The following is a 24429-nucleotide window of genomic DNA, read 5'->3' on the forward strand; positions in this document are numbered from 1 at the left end:
TTTCTTAAAACTGCATTGTTGGTTAAGGGCTTGTAAGTAAGCATTTCACTGTAAGGTCTACAGCTGTTGTATTCAGGCGCAAGTGACAAATAAAATGTGATTTGATTTGTTTTGATTTATCACATAATTATGGTTAACGTTAAGGTAATGTTTTACTCACTTGTACACTCTCTGAGGTGGCATGGCTGGGGCAGCCAAACAGCTCTCGTCTCAGTAGGTTCCCATCGTACTCTAGGAAGGTTAGGTAGAGGTTCCTGAAGAACTCCACATGCTTGTTCTTCACACGAAGTTTCTTAGGAGAGTTCCAGTGGATCACCTGACACGGAACATAAACATGTTACCATGGTGACCTGCAGCCTGATGACTATACGCAGTACATTCATAAGGAAATAAGTGAGGGATTTTGCTATATTGAGTGTGTGTGCGTGTGTGTGTGTGTGTGTGTATTTCACTGCATAGCCCTACCTTGAGGTCAGACACCTCTGTGTAGCACTGTTCGGAGCGTGTGTGGTCAGACAGCTGAACGTTCCAGAAGCAGGGCAGCTGATGCACTAGGACTGGGTTCTGCTTAATGAACGCATTAAAGATGTCCTGCACACAAGATTACCCACTCACATTAAACACCTGTGTAATACCCTCTTTGAAAAATGGGTTCCAAAAGGGTTCTTCGGTGTCCCCATGGGATAAACATTTTTGGTTCCATGTTTACTCTTTTGTATTCAATGTAGAACCCTCTGTGTAAAGGGTTCTACATGGAACTCAAAAGGGTTCTAACCAAAAAAGGGTTATTCAAAGGATTCTCCTTTGGGGACAGCCGAAGAACCCTTTTAGGTTCAAGATTGCACTTTTTTTTCTACAAATGTATTATACACACTCATTTTGACATTAAAATCATATAGAACTCTGGCACACAATAGTAAACATTCACATTTACACATGCACCAAATGTTCATTTGAGATGTCTTACACACTTACATTACCATTTGCCCCATACACAGTATGCTTTGAGGCATAAGATTACCCTATATCAGGGTCCCCAACTGGCGGCCCGTGGGTCGAATTTTGGCCGAGGGTGGTTTTATTTTTACCCCAAAATTTTATATACTGTATATACAGTTGAAGTCGGAAGTTTACATAGACTTGGATTCATTAAAACTCGTTTTTCAACCACTCCAAAAATTTCTCGTTAACAAACTATAGTTTTGGCAAGTCGGTTAGGACATCTACTTTGTGCATGACATGTCATTTTTCCAACAATTGTTTACAGACATATTATTTGATGTATAATTCACTGTACCACAATTCCAGTGGGTCAGAAGTTTACATACAATATGTTGACTGTGCCTTTAAACAGCTTGGAAAATTCCCAAAAATGATGTCATTGCTTTTGAAGCTTCTGATAGGCTAACTGACATTTTGATTAAATTGGAGGTGTATCTATGGATGTATTTCAAGGCCAACCTTAAAACTAATTTCCTCTTTGCTTGACATCATGGGAAAATCAAAAGAAATCAGCCAAGACCACAGAAAATTGTAGACCTCCACAAGTCTGGTTCATCCCTGGGAGCAATTTACAAACGCCTAAAGGTACCACGTTCATCTGTACAAACTATAGTACGCAAGTATGAACACCATGGGACCACGCAGCTGTCATACCGCTCAGGAAAGAGATGTGTTCTGTCTCCTAGAAACAAATGTACTTTGGTGCGAAAAGTGCAAATCAATCCCAGAACAACAGCAAAGGACCTTGTGAAGATGCTGGATGAAACAGGTACAAAAGTATCTATATCCACAGTAAAACGAGTCTTATATCGACATAACCTGAAATGTCGCTCAGCAAGGAAGAAGCCACTGCTTCAAAACCGCCATTAAAAAGCCAGACTACGGTTTGCAACTGCACATAGGGACAAAGATTGTACTTTTTGGAGAAATGTCCTCAGGTCTGATGAAACAAAAATAGAACTGTTTGGCCATAATGACCATCATTATGTTTGGAGGAAAAGGGGGAGGCTTGCAAGCCGAAGAACACCATCCCAACCGTGAAGCACGGGGATGGCAGCATCATGTTGTAGGGTGCTTTGCTGCTGGAGGGACTGGTGCACTTCACAAAATAGATGCATCATGAGGAGGGAAAATGATGTGGATATATTGAAGCAGCATCTCAAGACATCAGTCAGGAAGTAAAAAACTGGTCGCAAATGGGTCTTCCAAATGGACAATGACCCCAAGCATACTTCCAAAGTTGTGGCAAAATGGCGTAACGACAACAAAGTCAAGGTATTTGAGAGGCCATCACAAAGCCCTGACCTCAATCCCATAGAAAATTTGTGGGCAGAACTGAAAAAGTGTGTGCGAGCAAGGAGGCTTACAAACCTGACTCAGTTACATCAGCTCTGTCAGGAGGAAAGGGCCAAAATTTACCCAACTTATTGTGGGAAGCTTGTGGAAGGCTACCCGAAGTGTTTGACCCAAGTTAAACAATTTAAAGACAATGTTACCAAATACTAATTGAGTGTATGTAAACTTCTGACCCACCGGGAATGTGATGAAAGAAATAAAAGCTGAAATGAATCATTCTCTCTACAATTATTCTGACATTTCACATTCTTAAAATAAAGTGGTGATCCTAACTGAACTAAAACAGGGATTTTTTTACTAGGATTAAATGTCAGGAATTGTGAAATACTGAGTTTAAATGTATTTGGCTCAGGTGTACGTAAACTTCCAACTTCAACAGTATATATATATTTATATTTATTTTTAATTGTTAGACATAGAAGACTGTAAAAACATCAGGAAATCATCTTCAAGTGATTTTCATGCAAGACATCTGTACCCAATTATTTCCACGCATAACAGAGAGTCACTTGATTGTATGCAAATGTGAGTAAGGTTTGAAATGATGATGTTTTAGTCAAACATTATATCTGTTTGGGCTTCTTGCAGTCAATTTGCAGTCTACAAATTATTTGCAATTATTTTCCGGCCCTCTGACTATCCGTTCAAGAAAAAAAATGGCTGAATCTAGTTTATGATCCCTGCCCTATATTAACATTTGTTAAGAAAAGTAATGATCTAAAGAGTATTTAATAATATTCTGAATAAAAAGAATAGACTAGAATAGAATAAAAGTAAATAAACAGACCTGGTCAGCCAGAGAGGTACTGAGCATGCTCATTAGCTCTCTCTCGGCGGTCAGCCTCCACATCTGCTCCCAGCCAATCCGTCGCAGCCTCTCCAGGTAGAGCAGGATGACCCCAGTGTTGAAGCCTCGTCCCAGGGCGGGCCAGGGTTTATGGTTCTTCCACAGGTTCCCCAGGTACCAGTCACTCTGGTTCTCCACCAGACCTATCACCTGCTTGTCTGCAATCACAGCATCACCAATCATCATTCATCCGGATTTTAAAATGCTGATTATCATTGGTAATCAAATCAAAGCAAATGTATTTGTCACATACACATGGTTAGCAGATGAAAATGTAGCGAAATGCTTCTGCTTCTAGTTCTGACAATGCAGTAATAACCAACGAGTAATCTAACCTAACAATTCCAAAACTACTACTTTATACACACAAGTCTAAATGGATAAAGAATATGTACAATAAGATATGAATGAGTGATGGTACAGAACGGCATAGGCAAGATGCAGTAGATGGTATCGAGCACAGTATATACATATGAGATGAGTAATGTAGGGTATGTAAACAAAGTGGCATAGTTTGAAGTGGCTAGTGATACATGTATTACATAAAGATGCAGTAGATGATATAGAGTACAGTATATACATATGAGATGAATAATGTAGGGTATGTAAACATTATATTAAGTAGCATTGTCTAAAGCGGCTAGTGATATATTTTACATCAATTTCCATCAATTCCCATTATTAAAGTGGCTGGAGTTGAGTCAGTGTGTTGGCAGCAGCCACTCAATGTTAGTGGTGGCTGTTTAACAGTCTGAGGGCCTTGAGATAGAAGCTGTTTTTCAGTCTCTCGGTCCCTGCTTTGATGCACCTGTACTGACCTCGCCTTCTGGATGATAGCAGGGTGAACAGGTAGTGGCTCGGGTGGTTGTTGTCCTTGATGATCTTTATGGACTTGCTGTGACATCGGGTGGTGTAGGTGTCCTGGAGGGCAGGTAGTTTGACCCTGGTGATGCGTTGTGCAGACCTCACTACCCTCTGGAGAGCCTTACGGTTGTGGGCGGAGCAATTGCCGTACCAGGCGGTGTTACAGCCCAACAGGATGCTCTCGATTGTGCATCTGTAGAAGTTTGTGAGTGCTTTTGGTGACAAGCCAAATTTCTTCAGACTCCTGAGGTTGAAGAGGCGCTGCTGCGCCTTCTTCACGATGTTGTCTGTGTGGGTGGACCAATTCAGTTTGTCTGTGGTGTGTACGCTGAGGAACTTAAAACTTACTACCCTCTCCACTACTGACTCATCGATGTGGATATGGGGGTGCTCCCTCTCCTTAGTTTTGTTGACGTTGAGTGTGAGGTTATTTTCCTAACACCACACTCCGAGGGCCCTCACTTCCCTGTAGGCCGTCTCGTCGTTGTTGGTAATCAAGCCTACCACTGTAGTGTCGTCCGCAAACTTGATGATTGAGTTGGTGGCATGCATGGCCACGCAATCGTGGGTGAACAGGGAGTACAGGAGGATCAGCGGGGTGGAGGATGTTGTTACCTTCCCTCTCCACCTGGGGGCAGCCCGTCAGGAAGTCCAGTACCCAGTTGCACAGGGCGGGGTCGAGACCCAGGGTGAATGAACAGCATTCTCACATAGGTATTCCTCTTGTCCAGATGGGTTAGGGCAGTGTGCAGTGTGGTTGAGATTGCATCGGCTGTGGACCTATTTGTGCGGTAAGCAAATTGGAGTGGGTCTATGGTGTCAGGTAGGGTGGAGGTGATATGGTCCTTGACTAGTCTCTCAAAGCACTTCATGATGATGGAAGTGAGTGCTACGGGGCGGTAGTCGTTTAGCTCAGTTACCTTAGCTTTCTTGGGAACAGGAACAATGGTGGCCCTCTTGAAGTGTGTGGGAACAGCAGACTGGGATAAAGATTGATTGAATATGTCCGTAAACACACCAGCCAGGTGGTCTGCGCATGCTCTGAGGGCGCGGCTGGGGATGCCGCCTGGGCCTGCAGCCTTGCGAGGGTTAACACGTTTAAATGTTTTACTCACGTCGGCTGCAGTGAAGGAGAGTCCGCATGTTTTGGCTGCGGGCCATATCAGTGGCACTGTATTGTCCTCAAAGCGGGCACAAAAGTTATTTAGTCTGCCTGGGAGCAAGACATCCTGGTCCGTGACGGGGCTGGTTTTCTTTTTGTAATCCGTGATTGAATGTAGACCCTGCCACATACCTCTTGTGCCTGAGCCGTTGAATTGCGACTCTACTTTGTCTCTATACTGACGCTTAGCTTGTTTGATTGCCTTGCGGAGGGAATAGGTACACTTTGTATTCGGTCATGTTTGCGGTCACCTTGCCCTGGTTAAAAGCAGTGGTTCGCGCTTTCAGTTTCACGTGAATGCTGCCATCAATCAACGGTTTCTGGTTTGCGAATGTTTTAATCGTTGCTATGGGAACGACATCTTCAATGCACGTTCTAATGAACTCGCTCACGGAATCAGCGTATTCGTCAATGTTGTTGTTGGATGCAGTGCGGAGCATATCCCAGTCCACGTGATTGGTCGAGGTGTATTCTTCAGCATATAGACAGCTTTTAGACAGCTTTTCAACTACTAGTTTATCAAATATAATTTTTGTTCTCTTGGCATTTTTGCCCTCAAGGGATTTTTGCTTTATAGCATAAAAACATGTACAATTCACTCATTTGCTTTATCACTCAACCAATGAATTAATTATTCAATCAATCAACCAGAAATGTTTATCAAGGTCAAAGGTCATACCAGTGAACTTCCTGAAGATGGCCCAGAGCTCAGCGATGTCGGTGGCGAAGGTGATGTCCGTATCCAAGACTATGACCTTTGTGAGGTCAGAGGGCAGCGCTTTGGTTAGGGTCAGCTTCATCAGGCCGTAGATACCTGAGTAGTGCTTGTTAGGTATCCATGACACCTCAGACTGGAAGAGAAGAGACGGTAGAGGGATGGAGAGAGAAAGCAAGAGCGAGTTTGAACCACTTTAGACCTCACAAATATTGATTTAAAAAAGAAACGGACACATAAAGTTGCAAGGTATGAAAAATAATGTCATTAGAAGCAACACCACTGTGGTTCTTTTGTCAGGTGTATAAGGGTATTCTCCTTCCTTTAAATAGCTAACTTGCTCAGACACCCATCTGTTTCCTAAGGTCCCTTTAGTATAAAAGTCCCTTTAAAGCAGAGGTGAAGCAATTGGAGCTTTACTGCTATTTACTTAATAGCATCAATCTTTAAAAAAATGTCATCTCTTTTTATGCCCAGGATATCCAAATGAATACTGAAACCTGCATAACTCTCGGTATGCATCTGGGCAACCATGTCTGATTTATGCCTCTTGATTCTACAGAACGGGATCTGCATAAGTGAATCATTTGCAAACATAATCAGCTCAGAAGATGCAGTGTTTCCTTCTCTGTTTGAACTGAGTTAATGAAAACGGTGAGGAGGTTGAGACATTTGAGAGCACAAGGAGCTTTTGTTCCTGCTAAGCTTGCGGAGTGCTGAGAGAGAATTTGATGATGGGGACAGAGACGGAACCAAGTCATATTACAGGTCGAGGCCAGGTTGTTACGGGAGTTGACCAACAACATGTTACTTTATGAACCCTTTGTCAAGAGCAAAGAGCCAAAGCTAGACGCACACATCCAACCACCAACAGTACATGCACGCAACACACATACCACGCACAAAAAACACAGCACATGCATACATACACCCCCTCCAACCCACACACACACCATTTTTCGATTTACACAGACACACAGTGACTGAGCGGAGAGGCCAGAGGAGTAGAAGGACTGAGGTGACACATCACTGTTGTAAGAGTAGGGAAAGGGAAGAGAAGGAGGGAGTAAAGAGCATGTAGAACAAGGAAAAATGAATAAGAGCAAGTATGGTCTCCAGTCCTTGTGAAGTGTCTACTGGATTTCTCTTTCTCCTGCCAACTGATTGATTGGAAAGGGGTGGAATCCCCTTTTATGTCAATGGTTGCTCAAAGAGTCCACGCCATTGTTTTCCGAAACACGGATTGAAAAGGTAGAGCAGACACTCAGGCTCCTGAGGACCATAGTTGGCATTTACCTTGAGTTCATCTGCGTCGTAGAAGCTAACTTGTACAGACGGAACCATCCAGGACTGGAACAGAGAACTCAGGATCTGATTGGCTACTGCGTCTGTGATGAAGTGGAAATGGAGAGGGTTTTTCCTGAGAGAGCAGGAGAGAGAGAGAGAGAGAGAGAGAGAGAGAGAGAGAGAGAGAGAGAGAAACATATACCAAGAGCTACTCAAGTGCTTCATCTCTCTGATTATGAAGGGTCTAACATTTCCTAAACTTCCAATAATGAATGAATAAATCATTCTCATTTTTACAAGTGGCCTTCCGAATTGACTTCATCCTTATTGGCGCAGGATTCATCGAGTCGAACAAACAACTGCCGTTGCTTTATAAAGTGTAGCTGAAGCTATAAGCAGCAGGTGTAGTTGTATGTGAAGCTCTGTTGTGTTACCTGTGGAACAGGATGGACTTGACCAGGGTGACCACATCTCTGCTGGCGTTGTGACCGGCACACACGCACGCTACATGGATCAGCTGTGCAGAAAAGATAGAAGCAGAACACTGTTGTGAATATCAACTCCCTACATTTTAGCACTACAGCCATATTTTTTTTAACTATGTCTATGTTATTTTATCCAAAACACATAAACACCAATGACAGTAGATTTGACATATCAACTTAACACCAATGACCAAACAGTGAAGCTAAACTAACACATGTAAAAAACACAGAGCTGCGCTAAAATAAGTATTTGATCCTGGCTCACCTCACACTTCAGTACGGTGGGCGAACGGGGACACTCTGTGTGATTGGCTCTCTCCTCCGCCGTGTTCTCCACATCCTCGGGCCCAGTGTCAGCTGACGCCCCCCACGCCGCGTTGCCATAGTTACCACCGTCGGCGGGCTGGCCGGCCGTGCCCTGCAATTGGCTGAGCTGCAGGCGGATCTGCCGGTTCTCCTCCTCTATCTCGCGCACCCGCGACTCTAGAACCGCCCGCTCTAGAACCCGTGCCTCGGGGGTCTCTGACAAACAGGGGGACAGGAGGAGAGAACGGCCATCTGGAGAGGGGGGGGGGCGAGGAGGGGATAGAGGGGAATTAAGATTAGGGTTGAATAAAATCTTTCATTTGTAAAGTTGTATAACGAAGGAAGCTGACACTGCTGGAATGTGGCACTCTCACACCCTGTTCCTGGTCGCCCAGAGGAAAGTGGGTGAGAGAGAGAAATACTGATATGTAGACAGTCAGACCTAATACTGACACAGATACTGTACAAGGACAGCCTTGTCCTCTCGTGTGTACACAGTAAATCACTGCTTCCTACGGCTATTCCGTAGAGCTGAAGTGAACAGACTGCACTATAACACCCCATCAGTCATCTTAGGTACAGTATGCGTGAGAGAGGATTTGCATGCACATGTGTGCGCTTGTGAATTTTGGCGCGCTTCATAAATTGGTTTTAGGAGTGTATGACAGTACGTCCAGGGTCTATCGTTTTTGTTTACAACAGGATACTTAACCACATTCCCGGACGAAGATATCTCGAATCTTGAACAGCCTTACAAGATTGTTAGTACAGATGCCGTATCTTAATTTGAGCCAGTTTCACACAGAAAGATTATATTCCTGCAGCAAGAGGAAAGGTGAATTGTTAGGGACAGATCGAAATTGGGAAGTTTTTATTTTTAATCGGGCACAGGGAAAGGTAGTGTGTTTTGTCCCTGGTTTACATTCACTCTTTTGCAGGATTAATTATATAATTGATTCTATCCTAGCCACATTTCCATATCTGTTTGCATGCGCCTCACCTTACAGTGCCTTCGGAAAGTATTTAGACCGCTTCCACATTTTGTTAAGTTACAGCCTTTTTCAAAAAGGTATTATATCGTTTTTTTCCCTCATCAATCTACCCCATAATGACAAAGCAAAAACTTTATTTTTATTTTTAGAAATGTTAGCTAATTTATCAAATAAAAAAACTGAAATATTACATTTACATAAATATTCAGACTCTTTACTCAGTACTTTGTTGAACACCTTTGGCAGCGATTACAGCCTTGAGTCTTCTTGGGTATGACGCTACAAGCTTGGAACACCTGTATTTGGGGAGTTTCTCCATTCTTCTCTGCAGATCCGCTCAAGCTCTGTCAGGTTGGATGGGGAGTGTCGATGCACAGATATTTTCAGATCTCTCTCTAGACAGTTTTGATCGGGTTCAAGTCCAGGCTCTGGCTGGGCCACTCAAGGACATTCAGAGACTTGTCCCAAAGCCACTCCTGCATTGTCTTGGCTGTGTGCTTAGGGTCGTTGTCCTGTTCGAAGGTGAAACTTCGCCCCAGTCTGAGATCTCTCTGTACTTTGCTTTGCCTCAATCCTGACTAGTCTCCCAGTCCCTGCCCCTGAAAAACATCCCCACAGCATGATGCTGCCACCACCATGCTTCACCGTAGGGATGGTGCCAGGTTTCCTCAAGGATGTGAAGAGAGTTCAATCAGACAAGATAATCTTGTTTTTCATGGTCTGAGAGTCTTTAGGTGCCTTTTGGCAAACTCCAAGCGGGCTGTCATGGGCTTTTTACTGAGGAGTGGCCTCTGTCTGGCCACTCTACCATAAAGGCCCAATTGGTGGAGTGCTGAAGAAGTGGTTGTCCTTCTGGAAGGTTCGCCCATATGGTCACTCAGTCAGAGTGGTCACCTCCCTGTCCAAGGACCTTCTCCCCCGATTGCTTAGTTTGGCTGGGTACCCTTCCCCTGATCTTGGCCTCGACCCAATCATGTCTCGGAGATCTATAGACAATTCCTTCAACCTCATGGCTAGGTTCTTGCTCTGACATGCACTGTCAACAGTGGGACCTTATGCTGGGACCACACACAGGTGTGTGCCTTTCCAAATAATTTTTAGTCAATTTAATTTATCAATGGAAACAGGATGCACCTGAGCTCAATTTCGAGTCTCATAGCAAAGGGTCTGAATACTTATGTAAATAAGATATTTCTGTTTTTTTGCTTTGTCATTATGGGGTATTGCGTGTCATTTGCTGAGGAAATTGTTTTATTTATCCATTTTAGAGTAAGGCTACAATGTAACAAAATTTGGAAAAAGTCAAGGGGTCTGAATACTTTCCGAAGGCACTGTATATCAAGTTGTTTTGGTACTTCCCGTATGCACTACGCTTTTCTGCATGCTAACTTTTACTATACCACAGGTCAATCAATATACACTGATTATACAAAACATTAACACGTACTCTTTCCATGACCGACTGACCAGTGAAATCTATGATCCCTTCTTGATGTCACTTGTGAAATCCACTTCAATCAGTATAGATGAAGGGCAGGAGACAGATTAAAGTATTTTTAAACCTTGAGACTATTAAGACATAAAATGGGTGTGTGCCATTCAGAGGGTGAATGGGAAAAACCAAATATTTAAGTGCCTTTGAACGGGTGCCAGGCGCACCGTTCTGTGTCAAGAACTGCGACGCTGCTTGGTTGTTCACAGTCAACAGTTTCCCAAGTGTATCAAGTATGGTCCACCACCCGAAGGACATCCAGCCATCTTGACACAACTGTGGGAAGCAATGGAGTCAACATGGGCCAGCATCCCTGTAGAACACTTTCAACACCTTGTAAAGTCCCTTCCCTGACGAAATGAGGCTGTTCTGAGGGCAAAAGGGGGGGGGCTCGGGTCGATTGATAGTGATTCATGGAGATTACAGTTTAAATGAATACAACTATGTATTCATTTTTTTTTACCCCTTTTTCTCCCCAATTTTGTGGTATCCAGTTGGTAGTTACAGTGTCTCATAGCTGCAACTTCCGTACGGACTCCAGAGAGGTGAAGGTCGGGAGTCGTGCCTTCACCCGAAACATAACCCAACCAAGCCGCACTGCTTTTTGACCCAATGCCCACTTAACCTGGAAGCCAGTCGCACCAATGTGTCAGAGGAAACACCGTACACCTGGCGACCGTGCACTGCGCCCGGCCTGCCACAGGAGTCGGTAGTGCCGCGATGGGACAAGGACACCCCTGCCGGCCAAACCCTCCCCTAACCCGGACGATGCTGGGCCAATAGTGCGCCGTCCCATGAGTCTCCCGAACGCGGCCGGCTGCGACAGAGCCTGGACAGCAGGTAGCTCAATATTAGCAAAGCATTCCTAAGGTTTGGTGTACTCAATGTAGTCTACCAGTCTATCCTGCCCTCTATCCACCATTCATAGTGACAACAGTGGTAGGTGCACCGTTTGTCAAGATCTGCAAGAGGCTAACTGGCAATCATGCCTCACATGCCTCAAAGCTGCATACATTTTCAATATAAATCCAAAAGGACAAATAGCAATAGCTGATAGGCAGTCGAGAAGCCAGGTGCATCATTGTGCATAAAATAACATTGAAGACATGATCTTGTATAGGCAGCAATACAACATTCTACTCTAGGCTGCAGTGAAAATGTCCTTTGAATAAAGCCCTGTGATTTTAAATGTTTCAAGTTCCATTTGGATCAGTTGTGGGTGGTCAGTTAAGGTCTAGAAAAGCACAGTAGCGGACCATTCTGGCTGTATTCTTACTTCTGATACTGAGATGTGCCGTGTGTTGCAGATCATCATTCTCCCAAGTCATCCTATAATAATGTGGCCATATATACTATATACAACTGTATGCTCTCGGCAGGCCCCGCTATTCGGGAACGCTGAACGCACGCTCTGCTTCCTCTCCAAATCCGAGCGGCCATTCCTTGTACACCTAGAACCTGCCACTTCAATGTAGCCTAAATTTAAACATAAAAAATGTATGGCCTTTTATATGCGCTACTTCAAAAGTCTCCTGTAGGCATGCGCACGTTTGTCCAAAATATAATTATTGCCTTCCTCAAAATGCCTTGATATTGAGTGGGCATGTTCACCATACCTAAGCAGGTAAAAAGGTAAGGTAAGGTAAGGTAAAAAATGTAGGGTTAGTTATTGTTATTTTAAGGTCGTAAACATTATTTTGAGTCTGACATTTCAAAATGTAAATTACAAACTTTAGAAGCCTTTTTAAACCTTGAATGCACTACAAGTTTGCAATCTCCATATTCCTGCAACAACAGGAGGCTCAAATTAAGATACGGCACCTGTATACCGTTGTTTAATGTGTTTTTAAAGTAGCTACAGTACATGCATACATGTGTTTCCTATTCCTTTCTTCTGCAGCTCAGTGGAAAAGTAGTTCCGGTCAGTCATGTAACCATGGCAACATGCCGGTACTACTTACTCTCCAGGTTCCCAGCCAGCAGGTAGAGCCAGGTGAGCAGGATGACGGCGGTCAGAGATGCCACCAGCAGCTTCAGACGACCTCGAAACGGCATGTGCATGATGGGATGGCCGGGTGGGTGCGGGGGCAGGGGATGAGGGCTCAGGTGGGGCTCAGTCTCACATCCGCTTCCTGCTGCATCCTCTCATCTGGAGGGAGAGACGAGGAGAAAGAGAGGAGGAGGGAGAAGGTTAGCATGATGCTATCACAAAATGCTTTAGTGGCATAACAGTGCAGTTTGTATTCCAGCAAAGCAGAAGTTAGGACACGGAAATGCTAGGGGCACAATTAAAATATGATGTCATCTCACTCTCATAACACAAATACAAGCACACGCATGAATGCACAAACGCGCACGCACACACATGTGCACGCAAGCACGCACATACACACACAGTTTATTCACAGCCAGGCTCAATTGGCAAGTGCGGGCAGACTCTCTCTCTCTCTCTCTCTCTCTCTCTCTCTACCTCCCTCTATATATAAAGGCTATAAGAGTTCCAGGTCCTCTCTTTGTTTTATGATGAGCTTAATTAATCACGTTTCACTTTAATTAGATGCAGGCCTGAAGGAAACAAGATTGGATGCAGCTGCCAATTAAAGAAGAGAAGTCAAAACATATCTGGGAGTTTATGAAAAGAAGAGTGTGTCTGGCCTGTGCTTTGCTGGTGTGAAAACTCTGGTGAGAGAGGGAAGAGAGGGAGGAGAAAGTGGAATGGGTGGACGGTATAGGGGTGAGATTAAACTGAACTCGCTCCGTGACCCAGGTTTTCATGCAGGTTGACGTTTATTGGGATGAGTCTTGTCCTGGAGGCAGAACTGAGTGATTCCTGCTAAATGGGCCAGCTGCAAAGTCAAAATTGGCTATAATTTTTAAAGTTTATGAAAACAAAAATGTGCTTTTTGGTCTTAATTTAAGGTTAGGGTTAGGCATTAAGGTTAGCAGTGTGGTTAAGGTTTAAAATCTGATTCTATGACTGTACCAGCTTGTGACCACTCTGCAGAGCAGAACAAGACACATGATGAAAAACGCTAACCTGTGGTTATCATCTACTTGACATGTGCTCACACACGCACACGCACACACACCCTCAAGACTGTCAAATGAACATCCTGCCCTTCAGTGTGCAACTTTACTTAAAACAGACGCTTAACTTGGTTGCTCAAGGTCTCTCATTCCAATGGATTCTCGTCACAGCGCCTACAGCTAGCAGACTCTAAAACGACAAGGACAAAGAGCACTGCTGATAATGCCAGCGAGAGATAGAGAGAGAAAGAGAGAAGCAACAATACCACAACATGCTGGAGAGCAACTCTGACATGTGCAGTATATTAACCAAAAGTATAATTCTATAGAAAATGCTATTAGTAACATTAATAACACAACAACCAAAGCCATAGCTGGCTCACAGTCCCCGATTTAGATGACCATTCTAGATTATGGAGACGTAATTTATAGATCAGCAGGTAAGGGTGCTCTCGAGCGGCTAGATGTTATATACCATTCGGCCATCAGATTTGCCACCAATGCTCCTTATGGGACACATCACTGCACTCTATACTCCTCTGTAAATGGGTCATCTTTGTATACCCATCGCAAGATCCAAGGGTTGATGCATATTTATAGAACTCTCTAAGGCCTCACTCCCCCTATCTGAGATATCTACTGCAACTCTCATCCTCCACATACAACACCCGTTCTGCCAGTCACATTCTGTTAAAGGTCCCCAAAGCACACACATCCCTGGGTCGCTCCTCTTTTCAGTTCGCTGCAGCTGTCGACTGAAACGAGCTGCAAAAAACACTCAAACTGGACCGTTTTATCTCCATCTCTTCATTCAAAGACTCAGACACTCTAACTGACAGCTGTGGCTGCTTCACGTGATGTATTGTTGTCTCTACCTTCTTGCCTTTTGTGCTGTTGTCTCTGCCCAATAATGTTTGTACCATGTTTTGTGTTGCTACCATGTTGTGTTGCTACCATGTTGTGGTCATGTTGTGTTGCTACCATGCTGTGCTTTCATGTGTTGCTGACATGCAATGTTGTCGTCTTAGGTCTCTTTTGCCTTCAGGTAGGCCGTCATTGTAAATAAGAATTTGTTCTTAACTGACTTGCCTAGTTAAATAAATACAATTTTTAAAAAACAGTCAGATGGGGCTTTTGTACTTTGGATAAGGAAAGAGAGCCAAGGCCTGCAGATACAGAAGAGAAAGGCGAGAGGTGTTTCAACCGAACCACCCACCTCAACGGGGCCCTCTTCAGGAGGGTTGGCCAACCCTGCCTTAAAAGGATAGTTCAACAATCCCCTCAAATCCACAGTTGATTCAACTATAACCTCAAAATACATTCATGTCAAATACCCCATACATTTCCTTGCTGTGCTTTTATAAGCACAGTTATTGCTCTTTGCCTGTTAAAGTACAGTAAGAGTTCATGTGATCCACATAGTATTGAGGTTACGCCCTGGAGCTACAACACCTGGTCAAGGTGATATCAGGAAGGGGATTTTTCCCCAGAAACCCTTGGCTGCATCAAGTGATAAATACTGCAAGATATCTGCTTTTGAATCTTTCTTATTTTCTCTCTGATCTTTCATGTGCTTTTCTCTGTGTGTGTGTGCTGAAGATAAACCCATTCTGAAATGATTTACACCACAGGTGTAAATCTCTTTCTTTTTCCCTCCCTCCCTCCCGCCCAGACCATAAAACAACGTTATTAACCGGTTCCCATGCTTTTAAAACAAGGATTCTGTTCCGGAACAGCATAGATCACTTCCGTTACTGGCTCTGATTCTGTTCCTTGAAAAAGATTGTTATTTTCCAGTTTTCGGCTCTGTTCCCTGAACCGGTTCCAAACCCTGGTTTAAAATCCTACCCCAAACTTTAACCCTTATCTTAACCATATGGAATTAATGCCTAAGCTTAACCGTCAAAATGTCTGTGTTTATGGTCAAAAGTCGAATACTGCAGTCAAGACCACGAGATTTGTTGGAAAAAGAATAAAAACTAAACAGAATACAACACTCCATGCATTGTCCTCCAAAGCAGAAATTCTTAATTTGTTAGGTACAAAACAGCCAAAGTTTTCCATTTCACATTATTGTAGAGCATAGTGAATGGTGCCAAGGGAACCTGCCTGTTCCTGTATTTCTAAGCATGGCTGTCAATAAAACATATATAATGCAAGTAATAGTGCAATTAAGAGCTGACGCCATTGTGTAAAGGCATTTATCGGTAGCTTCCCCATTAAAAGTGAAGGGCCTTTTAGCCCTGAGCTAAGCAGGAAGGGAGATATCTCTGATTAGGGCATAATCAGTTTGGCGCTTCCTGCATCAGAGAACCATGATAACAGAGACAGTTAATCATCTACTCTCTTTCTCTATTTTGACCTCAGCCCAGGGTTCACACACACACGCGCACACACACTCTTGAGATTAAATTCTTGATTGAAAACCAGACCATCCATTCAGAGTGGATACGTTTACCCGTCTGTATGTCTGTGAGTGTATCTGTGGCACAGACGGATTGGGTCCCTCTGCATTTGTTTGACCTGTCTTGTCCTGTGTGTGTGTTTGATACGTGGGTTGACTCATAACCTGCAGTCCCCACAGTTATATCTGCGGGTCGGGCGGGTGGCTGTCGGGTTGAATAAAGAGAAAATAGTACAGAAAAAAATATATTTAAATGCATAATTCATGGGTAATTTACATCTAGGCCTATAGGCTACATTGAGGTCTGGCATTAGTGCATAAACCTAAGCTTTAGGGCCTAACTTTACATCTGCCAAATAGACTACACACCAATCCCTTCAAGCTTTTGGGAACGGGTAGAAAAAATGAATGTCTTTCCACTGAGGCAAAAAAGTACAATGTCAGAGTTTAATTCAATAACAGAAATGCTGCAAAATGGAGAATTAAAAATAAAGAGTAGGGAGGGGCCAGAAAATGTATTTTTGGGAAATATTTGGTGAAGTGGTAAAAGAGGATGATAGCAGTGTCGGCTATGTTGTGTGTGATTTGTGTGAGGCACTATATGAATTCGACAGACACTAGGCGGAGACTTCAAATAGCCCTATGACACGTCAAGGGAACTGTAGCCTACTGTTCAGATGGGTTAAACGGAAACTGAAATCTGGAAAATGACTGTAGGTCTATAACCTCTCACATAGTCTTAACATTAACTCCTGCAGAAATAAGCAATTATTGCAGTAGATTGATACCAATAAGCTCAAGTCAGAATTAGATGTTCATCTATGTTTCTCAAACATCAAATTTCAAAGTCTTTAAGTGTTTAGGTATTAACTCCTAATTAGGAGACATTACCTCCTAATGGTTAAGGTAAAGGGTTAAAGTTTGGGATAGGCTAAAAACAAAAATCGCAAAAACAACTTTCTATTGCTGGATTCAAACCTTTGGCACCAGAGGCAGATGCTTACGCCCATCCCACTCCACAACACCTGAGCAAAACCGAAACCTACTTGAAGTTAACAGCGCTCACTGTTGCCCCTAGTGGACAGTTTACACGTCATCACCAGACATCCTCAGACATGGATGGACGTCAAATACTGACTTGTATCACGGGTGACCTGGCTGATTGATACACCAAATGTAAAAAATTAAATAAAATAATAAACTATAAAAAAAAAATCATTATTGCATTTTCTCACCGGTCCCTAAACGTCTTTGCTCCATGAAAGAAGCAGAGATGACAGAGAACAATGTTGTGATGTCAACTACACTGTAAAAGTAGAAAGTCTCAAAACACCATGATTTGGTAATGAAATCATGACAACTAAACTGAGATCTGGTGTTTGAAGAGTGTTTGAATGTTAACCCAATGCAAGTGTTTTAATGCACAGAATGTTTGAGGAATATATGGTAATGGAGTCTGTTCAGGCGTGTGTCGGGGGAGATGACAGAGAGACGCAGCACACAAACACACACACCTTTCTCTCTTCTGCATTTCTCTCAGAGCAGGGTAAGAAACACAATTATCACCCCGCTCAATAATCTGTGCTCACAAGATGGTTCACACACTTCACAGTAACAGCAGGGAGTTTTCACATGAAACATGAAACTGCAGTTTAGACAGTTAGACTCTGCTGCTCATATCACATCTGCTGCAGCTCTGACTGCTATCATAAGAGTGTGTGTGTGTGTGTGTGTGTGTGTGTGTGTGTGTGTGTGTGTGTGTGTGTGTGTGTGTGTGTGTGTGTGTGTGTGTGTGTGTGTGTGTGTGTGTGTGTGTGTGTGTGTGTGTGTGTGTGTGTGTGCGTGCGTGCGTGTGTGTGTGAGATAAAGAGACAGAAAGAGAGAGAGAGATAGAGAGGCAAATCAAATCAAAGTGTATTGGTTGCGTACACAGATTTGCAAATGGTGTTATTGCATGTTCAGCGAAATGCTTTTGTTTATAGCACCAACAGTGCAGTAATACCTAGCACTAATAATACAACATTTATAAAACACACGCATAATCCATAAAAATTAAGAAATTAAGAATTATCAGTACGAGCAATGTCAGAGGCAGGAATATATCTATATATACATATAATACATACAGTGTATTCTGAAAGTATTCACACCACTTGACTTTTTCCACATGTTGTTACGTTACTGCCTTATTCTAAAATTGATTTAATAAAACATTTTCCTCATCAACCTACACACAATACCCCATAAAACAGGTCTTTAGAAATGTTTGCAAAGTTAATAATAATACAAAACAGAATCATCATCCTATCATCAGTGATCATCATCCTACAACTTGAGTGGAGTCCACCTGTGGTACATTCGATTGATTGGACATGATTTTGGAAGGCACACACCTGTCTGTATAAGGTCCGACAGTTTACTGTGCAGGTCGGAGCAAAAACCAAGCCATGAGGTCGAAGGAATTGTCCGCAGAGCTCTGAGACAGTATTGTGTCATGGCACAGATCTGGGGAAAGGTACCAACAAATGTCTGCAGCATTGAAGGTCCCCAAGAGCACAGATTTGCGATGTCAACTACACGGTAAAAGTAAAAAGCCTCAAAAACACCATGATTGTGTAATGAAACCATGAAAACTAAGCTGAGATCTGGTGTTTGGAGGTTGTTTGAATGTAAACCCAATGCAAGTGTTTTAATGCACAGAATGTGTTTTTAAACAGAAATTAAGTACTCTGAAACACCCAAAGTGGTTCTTCAACCTTAATATTGTTGTTTTGAAGAGAGTATTGTGAGGGTTTTCGTGCATATAAAAGACAGTATCGAAAACACAAAAACTGTTTCTCATACAATCAATGGTTTGTAGCCTAAATATTGATTGATGACAAGGGCCGATGGAGAATATTTGATGTGGAATTACACCTTTCTTTTTTCAATGCTTTTTTAAGACAGATTAGAAACAGGAGGGCAGTAAAATGGTACATTTTTATGGAATTTGACACACTCAACCACACAGTCACGCTGCAAGAAATTATTCTGGGGTTAATTGAAATGAACTCAAATGTGAAAAATGAATGCAAGTCGTGTAGTGCCTGTGGTCTAGCAATAACGCACACGGCTTAAACATGTCACCCCTCTCTATCCACCGAAGACGGGGCTTAAATTCCCCGCTCCAACCCTTCAATCTGTTTCTCCCATCTATCTGTATCCCCTCTGTCATTTCATGACTGTTTCAATAGTGTCAAAATACAACCAAAATACCTTTAAAAAATATGTATGCAAGTTATTTCTATGATTTAGTCATTTCATTCTACCAAAATAATCAAAGAATAAATTCAACTAAATATATTCCTCAAAATGATTGTAACTTTCATGTCATGATCGAACTCATTGGAAGTCTTTGGTTTTAATCACCTTGCATTTTATATCCTGCCATGTGACTCTGATGTTAAAGGATTGTGCATAATGCAACATTTTTAGACTTTATCATTCTTTCACACAATGTTGTATACATGTTTGACAAAAGAAAAGTCTATTTTTATATGAGTAATAAGCTCGTTGTGCCATGAGGTGTAATGGATCATGATGAGTGGATATCAAAACCATCAGGCAAATTGATGTTGAATGAAGACAGCACCCATTCAAGCCTTCATGATTGTCAATGGAAGAGGGCAAGTGCAGAGTCCCACAGTTTTGCTGTTCAACCAGTTAGTGTTGATGGTTTGAACACTGAGCTTGACAATACCTGCCAAAATGTTATACAATGGCAAATGATCAAATATATAAAACAATGTTAAACATTAAAACACTTCAGAAAAAGGGATCTAATTATGCAGTAGAAGGGATTCTAATCGTAATGGTGTTTAGGAGCTTTAGAGTGAGGAAACGACACCAAAAGAGAAGGTATCTAATTCGGCACTAAACAGGACTCAAAACACCAAAATAGTGTTTTTAATAATTTCTTTTTAGTGCTCCCAGTCTCTGGCAAGTTGTTGCACACAACACTTAAGTGGCGTTACAACACACCATGTTATGTTTCAAAACATCTCAGGATAATGTTTTCAATACTCCACCAAAGTTAAAGTTTCATCTCTTTCAAGTTGGTGGCAGCTCAGTAGCCACTAGTTTTGGTGTTACAAAGCACTTCTTAAAATGTATTTTTACCCCCTTTTCATGATATCCAATTGTTAGTCATTACTATCTTGTCTCATCGCTACAACTCCCGTACGGGCTCGGGAGAGACGAACGTTGAAGGCCATGCGTCCTCCGAAACACAACCCAACCAGGCCGCACTGCTTCTTAACACAGCGTGCATCCAACCCGGAAGCCAGCCTCACCAATGTTACGGAGGAAACACTGTGCCCCTGGTAACCTGGCTAGCATGCACTGCGCCCGGCCCGCCACAGGAGTCACTAGTGCGCGATGAGACAAGGATATCCCTACCGGCCAAACCCTCCCTACCCTGGATGACGCTAGGCCAATTGTGCGTCGCTCTATGGACCTCCCCATCGCGGCCAGCTGTGACAGAGCCTGGGCTCAAACCCAGAGTCTCTGGTGGCACAGCTAGCACTGCAATACATTGCCTTAGACCACTGCACCACCCGGGATGCCTTAAAGCACTTATTTTTAACAGTGTAGACTCCCAAGTGGCGCAGCAGTCTAAGGCACTGCATCGCAGTGCTAGAGGTGTCATTAAGGACCAGGGTTCAATCCCGGGCTGTATCACAACTGGCTGTGATCGGGAGTCCCATAGGGCGGCGCACAATTGACCTAGTGTTGTTTGGGGAGGGTTTGGCCAAGGGGGGCTTTACAAGTAGACTCTCATTGTAAATATGTTCTTAACTGACTTACCTAGTTAAATATATATACATCTATTTTAAACAAACTTTCTGGTGAGCAAAAGTTGATTTGGTCTTCAAGGGCAACATATACTGACAGAAGGGAAGCTGCATGTATCTAATTACAGACAAGTTGATAACAAATAGCCTACCAAAATGTCAGAAATTATAAGCAGAAACATATTTAAATTAGGCAAAAAACGATTCTGCACCCCCAGTCAAAAAAAGCATTGCTCCTTCTCTGACTGTAGCCTACAGCGCATTTTCTATATTTATTAGCAATTTCGGGCGGGTGTGTGAATGTTTGTGTTAGCGTTTGGTTGGCTGACTGTGTGTCATAATGTATTGTTGTTGCAGCCTCCCTAGATCACTTCTGTTCACTTCAAATCAGGTCAAATCAGGCTTTATGTCACTTGGGGCAATATACAGTAATGGAGTCTGTTCAGGCGTGTGTCGGGGGAGATGACAGAGAGACGCAGCACACACACACACACCTTTCTCTCTTCTGCATTTTTCTCAGAGCAGGGTAAGAAACACAATTATCACCCCGTTCAATAATCTGTGCTCATATGATGGTTCACACACTTCGCAGTAACAGCAGGGAGTTTTCACATAAAACATGAAACTGCAATTTAGACAGTTAGACTCTGCTGTCTCCCCACTGTAAAGGTTTTCTTCTGTGGACAAAGGATCGGACCAAAGCACAGCGTGGTTAGAGTTCAACATCTTTAATAAAGACCATAAACGTGAGCACCACAAAATACCAAAACAACAAATGTGAAAAACCGAAACAGTCCTATCTGGTGCATAGACACAAACACAGAAGACAGGAAACAACCACCCACAAAACCCAACACAAAACAGGCTACCTAAATATGGTTCCCAATCAGAGACAATGACTAATACCTGCCTCTGATTGAGAACCATATGAGGCCAAACATAGAAATGGGAAAACTAGACACACAACATAGAATGCCCACTCAGCTCATGTCCTGACCAACACTAAAACAAAGAAAACACAAAAGAACTAGGGTCAGAACGTGACACCCACTGGAAGCCCGAGATAGGGGGAGCGGGGGGGAATCTATCAAATAGAGGTGTGCCAATGTTGTACAGTACTAATGTTTTATTTATTTATTTTTCTGACCAGGTAAGTTGACTGAGAACACAATCTCATTTACAGCAGCAACCTGGGGATGTAATTAGTCATTGGTCACACTACGACACACTACCAAATGAACCACAATTCATTCATAATACTTTGAATATACAGTTTCACGGACAAATTGTTGTTCTTTTTTTTGGTTTTATTTTGTGTGAAATCGTTAAGAATAATATTAATAAACCAGTCTGCACACCACCAAGGTGAATTGGTTTAGTCTTGACTCTTGGTTGACAGTGTCAGGGGATGGGTAATGAACTGATGCTTGAGTGCCAAATCAACACAAATTTGTTTCTATTTGTCTTTGTTACTTATTTTTGATATTTATGAGGAACTGTGAGACTAGTCAGGGAAAGATGAACGGAGGAAAGTACAGAGACATCCTTGTTGATAACCTGCTCCCGAGCGCTCAGGACCACAGACTGGGGCAAAGGGTTACCTTCCATCAGCACAATGACCGTAAGCACACAGCCAAGACAATGCAGGAGTGGCTTCGGGACAAGTCTCTGAATGTCCTTGAGAACCCCAGCCAGAGCTGGGACTTGAACTTGATCAAACATCTCTGGAAAGACCTGAAAATAGCTTTGCAGCGACTCTCCTCATCCACCCTGACAGAGCTTGAGAGGATCAGCAGACCTGCTATTAGAGGTCGAACGATTAATCGGAATGGCCGAATAATTAGGGCCGATTTCAATTTTTCATAACAATCGGAAATCTGTATTTTTTGACACCGATTTGGCCGATTTAATTATTATTATTTTTTTACACCTTTATTTAATCTTTATTTAACTAGGCAAGTCAGTTAAGAACACATTCTCATTGTCAATGATGGCCTAGGAACGGTGGGTTAACTGCCTTGTTCAGGGGCAGAACGACAGATTTTTACCATGTCAGCTTGGGGATTCAATCTTGCAACCTAAAGTTAACTAGTCCAACACTCTAACCACCTGCCTCTCATTGCACTCCACGAGGAGCCTGCCTGTTACGCGAATGCAAGCCAAGGTAAGTTGCTAGCTAGCATTAAACTTATCTTATAAAAAACAATCAATCAATCACTCATAATCACTAGTTAACTACACATGGTTGATGATATTACTAGTTTATCTAGCGTGTCCTGCGTTGCATATCATCGATGCGGTCCATATTCGCGGTTCCGTATTTCACTGAAAGAATAAACGTCTTGTTTTCGAGATGATAGTTTACGGATTCGACCATATTAATGACCTAAGGCTCGTATTTCTGTGTGTTATTATGTTATAATTAAGTCTATGATTGGATAGAGCAATCTGACTGAGCGATGGTAGGCACCAGCAGGCCCGTAAGCATTCATTCAAACAGCACTTTCGTGCATTTTGCCAGCAGCTCTTTGCTGTGCTTCAAGCATTGCGCTGTTTATGACTTCAAGCCAATGAACTCCCGAGATTAGGCTGGTGTAACCGATGTGAAATAGCTAGCTAGTTAGCGGGGTGCGCGCTAATAGCGTTTCAAACGTCACTTGGAGTAGTTATTCCCCCTGCTCTGCATGGGTAACGCTGCTTCGAGGGTGGCTGTTGTCGATGTGTTCCTGGTACGAGCCCAGGTAGGGGCGAGGAGAGGGACGGAAGGTATACTGTTACACTGGCAATACTAAAGTGCCTATAAGAACATCCAATAGTCAAAGGTATATGAAATACAAATGGTATAGAGAGAAATAGTCCTACAATTCCTTTAATAACTACAACCTAAAACTTATTACCTGGGAATATTGAAGACTCATGTTAAAAGGAACAACCAGCTTTCATATGTTCTCATGTTCTGAGCAAGGAACTTAAATGTTAGCTTTCTTACATGGCACATATTGCGCTTTTACTTTCTTCTCCAACACTTTGTTTTTGCATTATTTAAACCAAATTGAACATGTTTCATTATTTATCTGAGGCTAAATTGATTTTATTGATGTATTATATTAAGTTAAAATAAGTGTTAATTCAGTATTGTTGTAACTGTCATTACTACAAATCATTTTTTTTTGTTTAAATCGGCCGATTAATCGGTATCAGCTTTTTTGGGTCCTCCAATAATCTGTATCGGCGTTGAAAAATCATAATCGGTCGACCTCTAGCTGTAATCACCGCCAAAGGTGCTTCAACAAAGTACTGAGTAAAGGGTCTGAAAACTTATGTAAATGTGATATTTCAGTTTTAGATTTTTAATACATTTGGTAAAAATGTATAAAAAACCAGTTTTGCTTTATCATTCTGGGGTATTTTGTGTAGATTGATGAGGAGGAAAAAAACTATTTAATCCATTTTAGAATTAGGCTGTAACGTAGCAAAATGTGGAAAAGGTCAAGCGGTCTGAATACTTTCCGAAGGCACTGTATAAGGAAGATTGACATAGAGAAAGAGAGTGAGAAAGAATGGCAGAAAGACAGAGAGAGCTCTAAAGTTAACTGCAGTAGCTTTGCCATAAGGATTGTGGAATAGTTCTAGGGGGACTGTGAAGTTGTTAACTCTA

The 24429-nt window shown here is 42.6% G+C and overlaps 1 protein-coding gene across 3 annotated transcripts in view; it reads right to left on the reverse strand.

Moving 5' to 3' along the window:
* Positions 1 to 24429, reverse strand: part of LOC135505975 (xylosyl- and glucuronyltransferase LARGE2s) — a 69929-nt gene that overhangs the window by 21984 nt on the left and 23516 nt on the right. For all 3 annotated transcript variants that reach the window (XM_064925304.1, XM_064925296.1, XM_064925287.1), the window contains exons 2-9: positions 12470 to 12657; positions 7984 to 8276; positions 7668 to 7750; positions 7243 to 7366; positions 5911 to 6082; positions 3146 to 3363; positions 466 to 591; positions 161 to 316 (exon numbers count right to left, since the gene is read on the reverse strand). In XM_064925304.1, coding sequence (XP_064781376.1) covers positions 161 to 316; positions 466 to 591; positions 3146 to 3363; positions 5911 to 6082; positions 7243 to 7366; positions 7668 to 7750; positions 7984 to 8276; positions 12470 to 12569 — 1272 coding nt within the window. In that variant the 5' untranslated portion in view covers positions 12570 to 12657. The remainder of the gene's footprint in view (positions 1 to 160; positions 317 to 465; positions 592 to 3145; positions 3364 to 5910; positions 6083 to 7242; positions 7367 to 7667; positions 7751 to 7983; positions 8277 to 12469; positions 12658 to 24429) is intronic.

Source organism: Oncorhynchus masou, chromosome 2, assembly GCF_036934945.1.
Source record: "Oncorhynchus masou masou isolate Uvic2021 chromosome 2, UVic_Omas_1.1, whole genome shotgun sequence".
NCBI classification, from domain to species: Eukaryota; Metazoa; Chordata; class Actinopteri; order Salmoniformes; family Salmonidae; genus Oncorhynchus; species Oncorhynchus masou.